The 18429-nt window shown below is 35.2% G+C and overlaps 1 protein-coding gene across 1 annotated transcript in view; it reads left to right on the top strand.

The window, feature by feature from the left end:
- Positions 1-18429, top strand: part of LOC308641877 (uncharacterized protein) — a gene marked incomplete at both ends in the record, with an annotated part of 45663 nt that overhangs the window by 21093 nt on the left and 6141 nt on the right. Inside the window, 2 exons of the mRNA XM_081280457.1 lie at positions 3805-4722; positions 11658-12582. Of these exons, the coding sequence (XP_081136583.1) occupies positions 3805-4722; positions 11658-12582 (1843 nt within the window). The remainder of the gene's footprint in view (positions 1-3804; positions 4723-11657; positions 12583-18429) is intronic.

The following is an 18429-nucleotide window of genomic DNA, read 5'->3' as shown; positions in this document are numbered from 1 at the left end:
GTGAAAAGGAAAGTTCAAATCAAGAGTGGGTATCTTCCATTAAAAAGGCCATCTGTTTGATTGAAGGAAAGTGATGAAAGCAATTGAAAGGTCATAAAAAGATGTAAAATACTATACTCTGTTGAAATAATAAAACAAATATGACTTTAAATTTAAAATAAATATACTAATTCAACTAACCTGGTGAGAAAAATTATTTGAAATTAAAGATATGGGTTTGCTTTGAGAAGATAATCAGCTTTTATAAAAGGAAACTAATCTACGTGTGTCATAAATGTAAATCATTTTCAGGATTTGCATTACTCAAGAAAAAAGTTGTAAAGTGCTTTACTTTTTTATATGAGTAGCTCAGAGAGTCTAAATAGACAATGAAATATCACTCAGCCTTAAAGAAGAATGAAATATGGCATTCACAGTTAAATGGATAGAACTGGAGAATAGCCCACTATGAGAAATAAGCTGATCTCCAAAAAACAAAGGCCGAAAATTTTCTCTGAAATGCTGATGCTAATTCACAATGGAGTGCAGGGCAAGGGAAGAATGGAATTACTTTAGAATAGATAGAGGGGAGTGAAGGGAGGAAAAGAAGTATAGGGGGAGGAAGGATAGTAGAATAAAACAGACATTGTTACCTTAAATACATGAACAATGTGATTGTACAACATGTAAAAATCAGAAAAATGAGAGATTACACTTCATTCATGTATAATACATCAAATTGAATGAATATATTCTGTCATGTATAACTAATCAGAATAAATAAAATAAATTTTAAATATCATCAAAAAACCAGTAATATTTCCTAGGACCCATAGGACCAACAGGTTAGAGACTAGTCATTAGTCCCTAGGGACAAGCAGACACACATCAGTGGAGATTCTAGTGAAGTATAATTAGTTAATAAGTAAAGGCATCAAGTATAATTTAAACAAAGCATCTGAAATCTTCCTAGGAGGGAAAAACAAGAAATGACTAAAACACAGAGGTTATTATCATAAAACTAGGCAATATCTATGTTCTCTAACCCTGTTTGTTGCAGTACAAGTGAGTTAACATTGTATTGTTAGTGTGAACTTCTGATCCTGAAGTAGCTCAGTGATACAGGACACCTGGGATCAATCCCCCTTACTATAAAATAAAACCGAGAGATCTAGATTTGAAATACTGAATTAGCAGAATTTGCCAATTACCCATGATTTGCATTACTCAAGAAATGCAAATTTAGACACAATTTTTTCTCCTGTTGGAAACATCTTTTGGCAATCTTTATAATTTATTAAAACACTACATATTCACACATATCAGAAAATACAAGAACTTAATCACCTCAAGGAAAATTTTATTCAGACTGAAAAGTTGTCACTCACATTTCCAAATATGGGAAGGTCTGTATTAAGGGTTCAGGATATTAGGCATACCAACTGGCACTCCTATAAGACCTTTAATTACATACAAATACTTAAGCTTTGAGTGTTTAGTGTTGTAATAAAGAAATAAGAATAAAATAAAATTGAGATAGAAAAATGTTTTCCCCATCCATTTGAGAAAAAAAAAATACGACAAATGCTCAAGCTTCAAATTTCAAGAGAGTAATAGAAATCTATATTTTGATGTTGACATGAAGATGTACATTTTTGACTGACTTCTCCCAGCAATAATCATTATTTGGAAATTAAAGTAGGAATGCCTCTTCTGTCTTGGAAAGGCTGCAGTTTGAGCCTCTGAGTCATTTGACTGGATAACATCTGATGGACATGGCAACATCTGTGCACTGGAAAAGATGCACTCATGAAAGGACCTGGAGCTTCCTTCTCCTCTACCAAATGCATTGCCCAACACTCTCCAGCTACTCTCTGTGCTATTTCCAAATTTTCTCTTAAATCACCAGCTTTGTGAATCATTAACTGTATGAGTTATCCAGTTTCTCACAAATGATTATGATTCTTAGCATGCTGATGACGTTAACTCAATAGGTCAGGTTAGTTCCAGTGGAAATCCTTAAGCTCCCCCCTCCACAGAGTCCTCAGCCCTGACCAGAACTTCCACTGCTGCTGATGACAGCACTCTTCTGCTCAGTCCATCACCTCCTGCCCTGAAAGGTCCACCTGCCACACCTTCTTAGCCTCAGTCTCATTAGATGGCCTCATCTCAGTGTTTAGAGAGGAACACAGCAAACTTCCCATGGGAAATATTTGGTCTTTACCACACGAATTATACAAGATTATCTACCATATTTCCTTCTTCTAAATTACTGGGTATGCTGGCTTGTATCTTGACCTAAGCTAAAGATCTCCTGCATTCACATATCAAGCTGTGTATATTCATGTTAGTCCAGGATGTGGACCTCAAAGGAAAATCCAGCTGCTCAAAACATCAATTATGTTTATGCCCTAGAGGCTCAAACATATTTTAATTATTATAGAGAATTACCTATAATAATAGGTAATTTACCACAGAAATACCTTATAAATCCTTTCATCATGCTTATTCAAAATATGGCAAGTCAATATTGGCAGGTAGGTGACTTTCTCATTTGTTAACAAAAATACATTTTATGTTTTGTGTGCAGAATGGTATTATATTGATGGAGGATTATACTTTGATCAATTCCCATTTCCTTGTTTTTGATGACCTTTCTTTGACTCTGAAGAATTCATTACTCTATGCAATCTCTTTGATACATTTGTGGGAGCTCAATAAACAAGGCTTTGTGGTAAAATATGTGGGAAGTAATTTTTATGCTAATGTTATGTTTTCTGAAAAACTTGAGTGTGTATCAAGTTAAAAATTTAAGTCATATTTAAACATCTGTGCTTCATTTGTACCTATTTTAATAATGTCGCTAATGCTAGAGACATCAATAATGGGAAACAAAAAGTGTCTACTCTTTCCAGATAATTGCATTGATTTTGTGCAGTTCAAGTGTCTCTTTCTCTAGAAGTTCTGCTGGACATGTTAAAGAATCCCCCTGTAGTTTACTTTCATTTGATAGTAGAGTTTATGCTTTGATTTACATATTTCCTCCCTTTTCCTTCCACTGAGCAATGTACGCTCAGTGAGAATGTGGAATGTCTTCCCTGCTGTATCCCAATACCTTGGAAGGTGCAGAAGAAACCAGTGAAGTTTTGGTTGAACATGAATAAATGAGTGGATAAATGAGTTTAGAAACAGTTATGATTCTGTATCATTTTTGTCATGTATTAAAGGATTCATTCTACAACTACATTGCTTTGTGAACAAAGATTAGCCAGCAAACTATACACTTGAAGTGAAAATGTGTGCTTATTTTTCATCCTTTATATTGCATACAGAATAATAGTAGTTAGTCCCTGTAAATAAAAAATCCTATATTTATTCATTGGAACATAGGAAATGATATGCAGATGCTCATTTTGTATTTTCTTGCATTTAGCTTATTTGTTAAGAAAGCTTGAGAAAAAAATATCAACTGCAGAGACAAATAAAAGACAGATATAAATGTTTGGATATATTTTTAAATTATATGTATATATATATATACATATATATATATATATTCATTCATAATAGAGAGATAAGTATGAAAGTATGAGAAAAAACAACAGAAAAACACTGATTGTGTGTCTATTTTTGCCATATAGGGAGAAAGAAAGACAGAAAACACAGACATATAGAATAAAATCATCCTGTAGAAATTTAAAGAATTTGATGAGAAGACCAGAAAGTAGTCCCACAGATGATTGAATCAATCAGAGAGTGATGATGATGATATGAATGGAACAGATGCAGAATTTGAAATACACTCACTTTCTATGTCACTTTGAGCTTCCAAGGGAGAGGAAAATGTCCTACTCAAACCACACTGTGGGGATGGCATTCACTCTCTTGGGACTGACAGATGACCCAGTGCTGGAGAAGGTCCTGTTTGGGGTGTTTCTGGTGGTCTACCTACTCACACTGGCAGGAAACCTGTGCATGATTGTGCTGATCAGCACCAGTCCCCACCTGCACACTCCCATGTACTTCTTCCTTGGCCACCTCTCCTTTGTAGACATCTGCTATTCCTCCAACATCACTCCCAACATGCTGTATGATTTCCTCTCAGAGGACAAGACCATTTCCTATGCTGGGTGCTTCACTCAGTGTCTCCTCTTCATTGCTCTGGTGATCACTGAGTTTTACCTCCTTGCTTCCATGGCCCTGGACCGCTATGTGGCCATCTGCAGCCCTCTGCATTACAGCTCCAGGATGTCCAGGAACGTCTGCATCTCCCTGGTCACCTTCCCTTATGTGTCTGGCTCCCTTCATGGGCTGTCTCAGGCACTGCTGACTTTCCACCTGTCCTTCTGTGGCTCCCTGGAGATCAACCACTTCTACTGTGCAGATCCTCCCCTGCTCCTGCTGGCCTGCTCTGACACCCACATCAAGAAGATGGCCATGTTTGTGGTGGCTGGCTTCACTCTCTCCAGCTCTCTCTCAGTCATTCTCCTGTCCTACCTCTTCATTGTTGCAGCCATCCTGAGGATCCGTTCTGCTGAAGGCAGGCGCAAAGCCTTCTCCACTTGTGGCTCCCACCTGACGACAGTCACCATATTTTATGGGACACTTTTCTGCATGTACTTAAGGCCCCCTTCAGAGAAGTCCATAGAGCAGTCCAAAGTCATTGCCGTTTTTTATACTTTCTTGAGCCCCATGCTGAACCCGCTGATCTATAGCCTCAGGAACAAGGATGTCATTCGCGCCGTGAGAGGTCTGATGAAGGGAAATTTCTTTTAGAAAATGGCACTTTAGGCTTGTTTTGATGACTAGGTGTCTGTGATGACAATGTGAATCCTGAACATGAACTCTCTGTGGCCACTTTTCTTGATTTCTTCAAAAAAATATATCACTTTCATGATCATTTTTATATAATGTTGAAATTGCAAAATATGTCCTTTAGCAGAGAAGCTCTAAATGCGCTCTGGTTAGTTGTCAATGATTGTACATAATAACTTTTATGTCTTTGTTTCCATGGAGGTATATTTTATACTACCTTACCTTAGTGTAAACAAGAGAAATCATCTTTGACAAATGTGGTCCTCAAGGATACACCAAGACTTTCATAGCTGTTCAATGGCCTCATGTCCAGCACATTATCTTTATTCTAGTATCTGTTTAATCACTGAAAGAACCTTGCAGAATGTTTATATATATATATATATATATATATATATATATATATATATATATATATATATATATGGTTCTTCTATGGGTTTAAAATTTCTGTAATCTTTTCCAATATATAAATTCCCTAAAGCTATTTGTCAATTTTAAAAATACTTACTATACTCCTCAGTATATACAGTGTCCGCTCCATCTTCTGAGTTCTCAAGTGTTTGATTTCACTTAAGCATCAATGGAAATCAAAGATAATTTTTCAGTCCTCTAAGTCTGAACTAGACCTAAATTATTAGGATCCAATTGTGTGTCTGCATAGACTTCCTTACACCTGACCATACCCTGAAAAATGATACATGAGAACATCTGTGCATGTTTTTCTGGAGAAGAAGTCTCATCTTCACTTTGCTTCATGAACCTGTCTGTGATTCATTATTTGCTAGATAAACTCTAATTACTTATCAAAATTTCTCATGAAAAATCAATACCAGAGTATGTTAACACATTCTTCATTTGCCCTAATTCATACATAATTAACCACTGAGATGTTTGTGTAGTAAAATATACAGTCTTCTTCATTAAATTCCCTTAGACATTTGATATTTCAATATTTTGCATTAATTGTTTTTAACTAACACCTCTATAAGCTTCCAGGATACTCCTAATAATTTGTACTTATGAGTAGATAGATTTGAAATTAAGGATTTTATTTTATATTTAATCAATATTAGTAAGTGTCAGTTAAGATTACTTTATATTTTTTTGTCTCAATTGGAATTCCAGGGAAAAAAATCAGTATGAGCACAAGAAAAATTGAACTATATATTGAATAAATAAAGTATAATACTCACTTTATTATTATCTTTCGTATTATTTGTACTAATTATTAAAATAAATTATATGATTATTTGGAAAAATATTCTCAATTTTTTTGTTCAATATTTCCTCCATCTAAAATCTAATAAAACAGCACTTATATTGGGTTGTTTACATCTATAATCATATTATATAGAAATTTCTTAAATTATGATAGAAATAATTTTTTAATATCTTGTAACATTTCATATAACAATGAGGGTTGCAACATCAATTTCCTCCTACTATTTATTAAGTAATCCTTTGTTTCCTACAGATTTATGATGTCTTCTTATTTTACAATAAGCCAATTTATTTCTATCCTATTTCTTCAGTTCTTCTGACTACACTTTACAAATTTTTAATATGTCTTTATTCATGGTAAGTAATTACCTAATTATCAATATTTTTCAAATTTTTTCTTAGAAAAATGCAAACTAGATTCTTGTGGCATTCTAATACCATTAATCCAAAAATTATTCATGTAATGCTTCAGCATAGAAATTATATATAAAATACAAATGTGGATATACATGTAAAATGTATGCATGTAAATTTTGTGAAAAATCTGGAAAAGATTCTATTAGTGCTTTGCCAAAGTCCTTTGAATCCCAGGGAAATGTTTGAATGGAGGCAACTGAGAGAATGTGAGAGTGATGAAGGATTGTAGAGCAGTTAAATTTTTAATTTCTTTCTTTCTTTTTTTTTTTTGCCAGAAAGACAGGGAGATAGTATTGATCTTCAAATGAGTAGACAAGTACCTTGGGATATTAATGCATGTATTTATTAATATTTTTACACCAACATTTGCTTTTGTCCAATTCAGAGTGTCAAAAGATTTTTTTTAAGAGGGAGAGAGAAAAAAAAATTTAATATTTATTTTTAGTTTTTTGGTGGATACATCTTTATTTTATTTTTATGTGGAGCTGAGGATCGAACCCAGTGCACATGCCAGGCAAGCACGCTACCCCTTGAGCCACATCCCCAGCCCAAGATTTCTTTTTTTAAGAAACATCTTTAACTTCAGAATCTAATCCTTGGCCAACATGTATATCCCTCAAGAAATTGCATGAACACATGTACTCCTAAACTGAGTCAGTTCAAACATAGAACAAATTGGTGTATTGGTTAGAATTTTAAATCATTTGGAATATTTAAATAATTACAAAAAAGTCTCTGATCTTATACAGTTTCAATAAGTGGTACCTGATGTGTGGATTTCATAACAGTATATTCACACAAAAAATGTATATGAACCTGTTATAGTTATGGAAGATATGGTAAAACTTTGATATTCACTTGCCATTAGTAATTTTACACATCAGGACATCCCAAAAGGAATGAGTGTAGCAATTGAATTGTCAAAATATACCTCAATATAGTAACAGTTTATACGCAAAAACTTGTATTTGCAAACACTTTCTTAAAGGGAAAAATACTGCCTAGATATGAAAAGTAGTGGTTTACTAAAATGTGCTATAGCAACATTGTTAGATTATGCACTTAGGAAAAAACTAATGTCTAACAGTTTTAAGCAAGCTGTAAAGTACACGTGCCATAATTTAGTTGTTCAATAATAAGGCCAAATTTCCATGCATATTATGGAAACTGTTATGTTTAAGTAGTTTATAAAATTCAACCACTGGCAACAATTATATAAAATTATCCAGGTGTGGTGGGAAACATCTGTATTTCTAACAACTCAGGAGGTTGACGCAGGGGCATTACAAGTTAAAGGCCAGTCTCTAAAACTTAGAAAGATGGTTTTTCAAAATAGAAAATTTTAAAAATATCTTGGGATGTAGTTCAGTGATACAGGACCCCTGGGTTCAGTCCAGTGTACCATCAAAAATAACTGAAATTACATAACTAATAATTATTAGCACAGTTGAAAGAAAATGATATAAATCATGTATGAAAAGGAAAGTTCAAATCAAGAGTGGATACGTCCATTAAAAAAGGCCATCTGTTTGATTAAAGGAAAATGATGAAACCAATTGCAAGGTCTAAAAGATGTAAAATATTACACTTGTTGTTGCAATAATAAAACAAATATGATTTTAAATTTAAAATAAACATACTAGTTCTACCAACCTGGTGAGAAAAAAAAAATATCTGAAATAAAAGATATAGGTTTCCTTGGAGAAGGTACTCAACTTTCACAAAAGGAAAATGTCATAAAGGGAAGGATTTACATTATTCAAGAATTAGGTTGTAAAACATTTCACTTTCAGGTAAGAGTAGTTCAGAGAGTCTCAATACTGATGATCTAGGAAGTAAATGGAAGAACTTGTATGCAAAATAATCCATGAGATCTCAGTGACTGAGATTATACATCTGACCCTATTTAGTCATGAGCAGCTGACTTCTGGGGTTGTATAACACTGCTGACAGTGAGGCACTGAGGAGGTAATTAGTCCATGAGAGCTCTATAACCTTATAGAATGACCAGAAGGAAAGAGCTAGTCACTTTTAGCCCTTCTGCCTCCTATGTCAAAAGTGAAGGAGTCATTCTAGAAGAAGAGACTGGGTCCACAATAGACATTAAACTTGCCTGTATCTTGATCTTGGAATTTTCACCTTCCAAAAAATGAGAAATAAAATTTATTATTTATAAATCACCTAGTGTCTGGTTCTTTGTTATAATAGCACTGTTGAATTAAGACTCCTGCTATAACAATTCAATAAAAAATAACCAATTGAATCATCACAAAAACATAGTAAACATTCATAAGACCCACAGGACCAGGAGGCTATACACAGATACCTGATTATGGTGAAACTGTAAAGCTAAAGTTATTAGGTAACCCAAGCAGACACATCATTGGGAAGTCTAGTGAAGTAAATTGACTTCACATTGAAAGTAAAACCTTTAAGTATAATTTAAACAGAATCTCTGAAGACTTCCAAGGAGGAAAAAAAAAAAAGGAATGCGTAAAACTTTGTGGTATTATCATGAAACTAGGGGGAAAAAATCTATATCCTCTAACCCTGTTCTTTGCTTTACAAGTGAGTTAACATTATATTGTTAGTGTGAACCTCTGATCCTGTGATGCCTAATAAAATCTATGGGTCTAGATTTGAAATAACCAATTAGTGCAGTTTTGCTAATTACCCATTTAGTTACTATTTAACCACTCTTATTTCCCATTAGAAAAATTTTTTGGCAATCCTTATAATTTATTACAATGCTACACATTAACAATATCAGGAAATACAGACATTTAAACCTCAAGAAAAATTTTATTCAGAATGGAAATTTGTCACACAGATTTCCAGATATGGGAAGGTCTGTATTAAGGGTTCAGGATATTAGGATACCAATTGGCACTCCTATAAGACCTTTAATTACATACAAATACTTAAGCTTTGAGTGTTTAGTGTTGTAATAAAGAAATAAGAATAAAATAAAATTGAGATAGAAAAATGTTTTCCCCATCCATTTGAGAAAAAAAAAAACATACGACAAATGCTCAAGCTTCAAATTTCAAGAGAGTAATAGAAATCTATATTTTGATGTTGACATGAAGATGTACATTTTTGACTGACTTCTCCCAGCAATAATCATTATTTGGAAATTAAAGTAGGAATGCCTCTTCTGTCTTGGAAAGGCTGCAGTTTGAGCCTTTGAGTCATTTGACTGGATAACATCTGATGGACATGGCAACATCTGTGCACTGGAAACGATGCACTCATGAAAGGACCTGGAGCTTCCTTCTCCTCTACCAAATGCATTGCCCAACACTCTTCAGCTACTCTCTAGGCTGTTTACAAACTTCCTCTTAAATCACCAGCTTTGTGAATCATTAACTGTATGAGTTATCCAGTTTCTCACAAATGATTATGATTCTTAGCATGCTGATGTCATTAACTCAATAGGTCAGGTTAGTTCCAGTGGAAATCCTTAAGCTCCCCCCTCCACGGAGTCCTCAGCCCTGACCAGAACTTCCACTGCTGCTGATGACAGCACTCTTCTGCTCAGTCGATGATCTCCTGCCCTGAAAGGTCCACCTGCCACACCTTCTTAGCCTCAGTCTCATTAGATGGCCTCATCTCAGTGTTTAGAGAGGAACACAGCATACTTCCCATGGGGATATTTGGCCATTAATATGTGAAATATACAAAATTACCTTATTTTCCTTCTTCTAAATTACTGGGCATGCTGGCTTATTTCTCTACCTAAGCTAAAGATCTCCTGCATTCACATATCAAGCTGTGTATATTCATGTTAGTTCAGGATGTGGACCTCAAAGGAAAATTCAGCTGCTCAAAACATCAATTATGTTTATGCCCTTGAGGCTCAAACATATTTTAATTATTTTAGTTTAAAACTCAAGAGAATTTACCAAAGAAATATCTTATAAATCCTCTTATCGTGTTCATTCAAAGTATGGTGAGTTGATATTGGCAGGTAAGTGACTTTCTCATTTGTTAAACAAAATACATTTTATGTTTTTGTGCAGATTGGTATTGCACTGATGGAGAAAAATATTTTTATCAATTCCCATTTCCTTATTTTTAATGACCTTTCTTTGAATCTGAAGAATCCATTGTTCTATGCAATCTCTTCTGATATATTTGTGGGAGCCTAGTGAAAAATGGCCTGTTGGCACGATAAGGTGGGATATGATTTTTATGGTAATATTATATTTTCAGAAAAACTAGAGGGGGTATCAAGGTAGAAATTTAAGACACATTGAAACATGTGTACTTCATGTGTACCTATTTTAATGAATACATTAGTGACATCAATAATGGGAAACAAAAAATATTTACTCTTTCCAGATAATTGCATTGGTTATATGCAGTTCCGGTGCCTCTTTCCCTGAAATTTCTGCTGGACATGTTAAAGAATCCCCCTGTGATCTGTTCTCCTGTAGTTAACTTTCATCTGATAGTAGAGTTTATACTTTGGTTTACATATTTACTCCCTTTTCCTTCCACTGAGCAATGTGTGCTCAGTGAGGATGTACAATGTAATCTCATATCCTGGGGTTGGGGGAGAAAAACAATGAAGTGTTGGTTGAACACAAATAAATGTGTGGATAAATATGAAAGAAGAAAGAAACAGTGATGATACTGTATAATTTTTGCTATGTATTAAGAGATCCATTCCACAACTTCATTACTTTGTGAACAAAGATTAGCCAGCAAACTATTGATCTGAAATGAAAATGTGTACTGATTGTTCATCCTTTGTAGTGTATACAGAATAATAGGTCATTTTAGTTTTTGGGCCCTGGAAATAAAACCTCCCTTATTTATGCATTGGAACATGGGAAATATTGTGCAGAAATTCATTTCTAATTTTCGTGCATTTAGATTATTTTCAGAAAACTTGAAAAAAAATTAAGTGTAGAGACCACTAAATACAGGTATAAATGTTGGTAAGTATTTTTAAGTGTAAGTATGAATTTATATATATATGTATGAGAAAAAATAACAACAGGAAAACATTGAATGTGTGTTTATCTTTGCAATATAGGGTGAAAGAAAGAAGACACAGACATGTAGAGTAAAATCATCCTGTAGAAATTCTGAAGAATTTGATGAGAGCAGAAAGTAGTCCCACAGGTGATTGAATCAATCAGAGAGTGATGATGAATATATGAATGGAACAGATGCAGAATTTGAAATACACTCACTTTCTGTGTCACTTTGAGCTTCCAAGGGAGAGGAAAATGTCCTACTCAAACCACACTGTGGGGATGGCATTCACTCTCTTGGGACTGACAGATGACCCAGTGCTGGAGAAGGTCCTGTTTGGGGTGTTTCTGGTGGTCTACCTACTCACACTGGCAGGAAACCTGTGCATGATTGCGCTGATCAGCACCAGTCCTCACCTGCAAACTCCCATGTACTTCCTCCTTGGCCACCTCTCCTTTGTAGACATCTGCTATTCCTCCAACATCACTCCCAACATGCTGTATGATTTCCTCTCAGAGGACAAGACCATTTCCTATGCTGGGTGCTTCACTCAGTGTCTCCTCTTCATTGCTCTGGTGATCACTGAGTTTTACCTCCTTGCTTCCATGGCCCTGGACCGCTATGTGGCCATCTGCAGCCCTCTGCATTACAGCTCCAGGATGTCCAGGAACGTCTGCATCTCCCTGGTCACCTTCCCTTATGTGTCTGGCTCCCTTCATGGGCTGTCTCAGGCACTGCTGACTTTCCACCTGTCCTTCTGTGGCTCCCTGGAGATCAACCACTTCTACTGTGCAGATCCTCCCCTGCTCCTGCTGGCCTGCTCTGACACCCACATCAAGAAGATGGCCATGTTTGTGGTGGCTGGCTTCACTCTCTCCAGCTCTCTCTCAGTCATTCTCCTGTCCTACCTCTTCATTGTTGCAGCCATCCTGAGGATCCGTTCTGCTGAAGGCAGGCGCAAAGCCTTCTCCACTTGTGGCTCCCACCTGACGACAGTCACCATATTTTATGGGACACTTTTCTGCATGTACTTAAGGTCCCCCTCAGAGAAGTCTGTAGAAGAGTCCAAAGTCACTGCAGTTTTCTATGCTTTCTTGAGCCCCATGCTGAACCCTCTGATCTATAGCCTCAGGAACAAGGATGTCATCCGCGCCATGCAAGGTGTGATCAAGGGAAATTTCTTTCAGAAAATAGCACTTTAGGCTTGTATTCATGACTAAGTGTCTGTGATGACAACTTGAATCCTTAAAGGGACAATCTAATATGGGAAAGTGTGACTTATATATTCTCAGTGCTCTCTTAATTTTTTTTCTGGAAATTAAGATATTCAAGATAAATTTTATCAAAAAAATATAAAATGGAAAATATGTTCCGTAGTAGACAAACTCTGAACATATGTTGGCTAGTGTACAAGAATTCCAAATACTGACTTTTTGTCTTACTTAGACACATGTGAGATCTGTAACCTGTCCTGATGGAAATACTGTAGTCCATCCCTGAACAATGTGGTACCAGAACCCCAGAGTTATACAAGGTTCCAAAGAGTTTTTCTATTTTTGTATTTATTTTTTTAACATTGAAATCATTTTGCTTTGTTATGTTGTATAAATAAGTGGCTTTGATATCTGAATAAGTTTTTGAATATTTGGGCAGAGAATTTATATAAATGGGTCATCTAACAATTTAATATTTCTGTTATTTTTTTTATAAAACTTACATTATATTTACCTTGGAAAATTTTTAGCCCTTCAGTGAAACTGGTCTTTTTTTCACTTTTAAAAATGGACTCTCACATTTCCTTTCAATTTCCCTTCAGATGGATTCAACTCAATTTTTAATATTGTCCAGGTAGTTTTCTTGTTTCTTTCAGTTTAGTATGTCTGAAGTAGAGCTAAATTAGGGTTAAGTGGATCTATCCATTTATTTCTGTATAACAATTCTGAGATGGCTGTATAAAGAAATACATTCCTCATTCTCCTCCATTCATTCATTATTAGTCAAGCAAATGGTTGCATGGTAAAAAATATATATTAACCTTCATTAAATTGACTAAGATATTTGGTAATTTAATATTTTGCACTTTGGTTTCCACTCATAGTTGTATAAAAATTTTATATGCATTCATCAACTGTGTTTATTGTATAATATTTAAAATAATTATGCAGAAACTAACCCAGACCTGTATTTTTTGCAAACTTGTGCACCTATCTTAATTTTTGATTGACAGATTAATGCTGGTTCCATCAGAATTTTGTTTCAGAAACAGTTGCAGAAAAAGACTATTTCTGTTCTATTTTAATGGAATTTCCCTTCCCTCCTTCCCCCTTTTATTTTGGTCTGGCTTTCATGTGTCAGAGAAGACATTTGGCCTTTGGCTTTCTAGGTCTGGCTCATTTCACTTAGCATAATAGGCTCCAGTTCCATTCATTTACCTGCTAATGCCATAATTTCATTCTTGGAATAGGGAAAGGGGATTGAGAGGGTGGGAGGAGGAACAGGAAAAGGGGAAAATGGTGGAATGAATCTGAACAAAATTTTCTAAGTACATACATGAATACACCACAGTACATCTTACTTTTATTCATATCCACAAAGCACTAATGGAAAATATATAAATAAATGCATTTATATTTAAAATTCAGTAAAGCAGAGGAAAGGGAACAGGGAGGGGCAAGAGGGAAGGGTACTTGGGACTAAATTGGAACCAATGATAGTCCATGCTTGTGTAATTATGTAAAAATGAACCCTAATATTGTATATAACTAAAATGAACTAATAAAAAAATTAAGAAAAAAAGAAAATATTTCTGTGATACTAAAATACAATATTTGAATTTCAGAGTCATCTGTTTGCTTATTGGACCAACAGGAGTAGGCAATCTGCAGAGACAGCAATGAAGCTGAAGAGCCGAGAAGGGAGTGGCAGAAATATTTTTTATAATAAGTCTATGAATCTACTTCCATTTTGAGTAGCAGTATCATCTATTCTGGTGTTAACCCTTTATCTTATCTCAAACTTCCTTTTTTTTTCTTTGAAGAGTTCTTCCACTTACAGCAAGAAGGTTGATTCTGCATTCAAATTTTAACCACATTAAAAAAATATTTTGTAATTACTGAAAAAATATATTTTTCTGAAATAATTGTATGCTTCCTTTGATATTGTAGTTTTCTGTGGCTTACAGCAACTCAACTTAAACCTTTTCCTAATCCCAGGGTTTAGCCTAATTGTAGTCTTTCTTTACTTATATTCTTTTTTATTTTATTTGTGATTTTTTATTTGTTCCATTGTGTTGTGTAGAACTTTGGTGAAAGACACACTGGAAATTCTTCAAAATAGGATCAAACATAGGTCATCATGCCTAGAAAAAATCATAGGGCTGGGGAAGCACCTAAGGCTTAGAGCACTTGCCTATCATGCTTAAGGTTCTGGATTAACTTCCCAGCAATACACACACACACAAAGAGAGGATGTAAGTGATATCTAATCACAGGTCAGTGACCATATTTATACATTATTATTTTAGTCATCACAAATGAAACCATGAAAGGATTATTTCCATATATGAAGTTTGGAGCCTTAGGCACAGAGAGATTAAATGACCTGCCCAAAATCAGTCAGATACAATGTGGCACTGAACAAAATGCTCTAATTCCAACGTTATCTCTTTTCCAATTCATCCTCAGGCATTTCCTCAAGTTGTCTACAACACAGTAAGCCACATCATTACTAAAAAAAAAAAAATAAAGCATGGGTGAAATACTTCAGGACATTATATTGAGTAAAGATGTTATGGATATGAATCCAATACACAGACATTATAACTAAACTTGAAAAATGGTATTGCATCAAACTGAAAAGTTCCATAGAAAAAAGCAAGCAATAGATAGAACAAGAAAACAACTTATCAGATGGGAGATATTTTCAATGTATACCTCTGCAAGGGTTAATAATCCTGAATATACAGGAAATTCAATCAATAAAGAGTAAAAACATGAGTAACCCAATGAAAAAGTTGGTTAAATATCTGCATGGACATTTCTCAGAAGAAGATGTATAAATGGCCAATAGATACATGAAAATATGTTCAATGCCATCAATTATTAGGAGAATCAAAATCAAAATCACAATGATCTATTACCTTATCATCAGAAAGACAAACATAATTATCAAATGCTGCTGGGCGTGTAGAGAAAGACTGTTGCCATACACTATTAATGGTAATGTAAGTAAGTTCAACCTCTGTAGAGACCAGTGTGTTACTCCTCACAAAATTAGAGAAACTATTATGCAGTCCAGAAATCCTAGCACCCATTGTATACACAAGGGAAAGTAAACCAACATGTTGAAAGACATCTGTACTCCCCTGTTTCTTTAAAGTTCTAATCACAATAACCAGGATATGAAATCTACTGAAATGCACACCTGCAATTGAATGGACTGAAAAAATGTTGTTACACGAGGAAATATTATTCAACCAGAAGCATAGAATCCCATCATTTATGGCAATATGTTCGGGCAGCAGGGGCATTATGATAAGTAAACTAAGTAAGGTACTGAAAGATAAACACCATATTCTATCACTCATAAGGGAAATCTAAAAAAATTGATTTCATAGAGGTTGAAAATATGAGTGATTACCAGCCTGGGCAATGAATAATTTAAATTGCTTGATAGGATGTTATGGTTTGGAGGTGAGGTGTCCCCCAAAAGTTCATGTGGGAGGCAATGCAAGAGGTTCAGAGGAGAAATGATTGGGATGTGAGAGTCTTAACATAATCAGTGAATTAATCATCTCATAGGGATTAACTGGTAACTGAATTTGGGTAGGATGTGACTGGAAGAGGTGTGTCACTGGGGGTGTACCTTTGGGCTATGTATTTGGTGAGCTAAGCTTAGTCTCTCTCTGCTTCCTGATCATTACGTGAGCAGCTTCCACCACACTCTTCATCCATGGTATTCAGCCTTACCTCAAGCCCCGAGGAATGCAGCTGGCTATGGATGGACTGAGACTTCTGAAACCATGAGCCTTCACATAAACTTTACCTCCTCCATAGATGTTCTTATCAGATCTTTTAGTCACAGCACCTAAAAAGCTGACTAAAACATACGAAGGCTGTATTCTGGTGTTCTATGACACAGAAGGGTGAATATAACAAATATAATATTATGCCATTTAAATATCATGCATTAAATAACTCAAAATAGTTCGAAGAGAGAGATTTGAAATTTCTAGAGAAATTCACTACCAGAAATAAGGATAATAGTTTCAGGTGGTGGATATGCTTACAAATCAACCCTGAGTTATACCCAATGTGCACCTGAGTCAAAACACTACATTCTACCTGATTCATATGTATTATGGATTGATGTTAAATAAGTAAAGATGTTTTTAAAGCCAGGTCTATCATTTGTACCTTCCAAAGGGCTACTTATGAAGCCAGATTTAAAGTTAGGTAGTCAGTGTAGTTAGGTAAATCGGGTCTAATATCAAGTGAAATCTAAAATGGAGGCCATGCTGAGAATGACTCAGGGAAAACACAGGACAACTCATGGAATGTTAATGAAGTCCCGAAAAGGCCCTAGGCCAAAGTCCACCTCAAAGAAACAGCCCCCAACAGATTTGGAGATAGCCCATCCCAGAGAAGTGATAAGCCCATCCCAAAAGTCCTTCCTGCCCATTTGGCCCACCTGTGTCCTAACCCTTCCCACCTACATTCCATCACCAAAACTACAAAAAGGGGGAACAACCGCACTTCCACGGATTCCACCTCTTGGGTCCCCTTCTTCCTCCGGGAGAAGTCTTTTCTGCTGTCCTTTAATAAACTTCTAATTTCTACTCTGACCTTGCCTTGGCGTGCTTCTTTGGTGTTATTCTTCAACATCGGTCAACAGCGGTATCACTTACACAAACCACTTTCAAAGACAAGAAAACCTCAGTTCAAAGGGATCATTTAGAATAGGAATATGCTTTGGAAAAAGTCATAGATATTCTGGAAAGAGGCAAAATAAAAGTTTGTAATAAAGCGTCAGGCATCTTATTCCTAGAATGACCGAACAGAAATCCTCCCTACTCATCTTGCACCTTCCAGCTTAAATCATTATATGGGCTCTATTACTATTAATCTTTCTCTTTGCTTCATTTATTATCTCTGCAGCTCAATTCTTCTACTCTTACATTGAAGAGAGATAATGCATTATGAAGCTCAAGGTTCTTTCACAAGTTACTGTCTCAGGAGTCACCTTCCACTACAAGTAACTGGCCAGCAATGGTGCAGTGGTGTTGAATCTAACTTTTTTTTTTTTCCTGGTACCCGTGATTGAACCCAGAAGGGCTTAATCACTGAGCCACATCCCCAGCCCAACAGCATACAACACACAAAGCTATTAATTACAACAACAACATGGATGCATCAGGAATTGTTGAGAAACTAAATTCCTTTACTATAAAAACATATGTATATAAATTGGGGTAGACAGTTTATAGTAATTTTACTCAAGTGGAATTCATCAAAGTTCTGATGTCATGTATATTAAAATAGATATATTTCTAAAATATATCATTGAGTAAGAAGCTTAGGTATCCAAAAGAAATATAAAACGTGTGCACATTAAATGTACATTATATTTATTTTATAAGAATATCTTCCTTTTTAGGGACACATAGCAACACTTGCAGAACAGATATCTATGTGGCAAAGGAGAATCAAAGTGGGGATGAGAAATGAGGACTAATGTGGAATTAAGGTTTCATTAACTTTTGTTTGCTAAAGTTTAAAAAAAGTGAGTTATACACATAGTATGAACATGTTCTGAGATTTTCAGAATTGCTACTATGGATGGTCAAAGGTTTTATGCCACAGACATAAAACCTGGTGTAAGCCATGATGGGAAATGTCAAATGGTAACATTATGGGTGAATAAATCATGCATTCAATAAATAGTATACTTAAATCAGATATGTGAATAGTGGCAGATAAAGTTAATAACAAAGGAAACAGCTGAATCATG

This window comes from Spermophilus citellus (genome assembly GCF_964194105.1).
Source record: "Spermophilus citellus genome assembly, chromosome: 2".
Classification (NCBI taxonomy): Eukaryota; Metazoa; Chordata; class Mammalia; order Rodentia; family Sciuridae; genus Spermophilus; species Spermophilus citellus.
The sequence above is the reverse complement of the archived record's forward strand: the minus strand, read 5'-3'. Positions and strand labels throughout refer to the sequence as shown.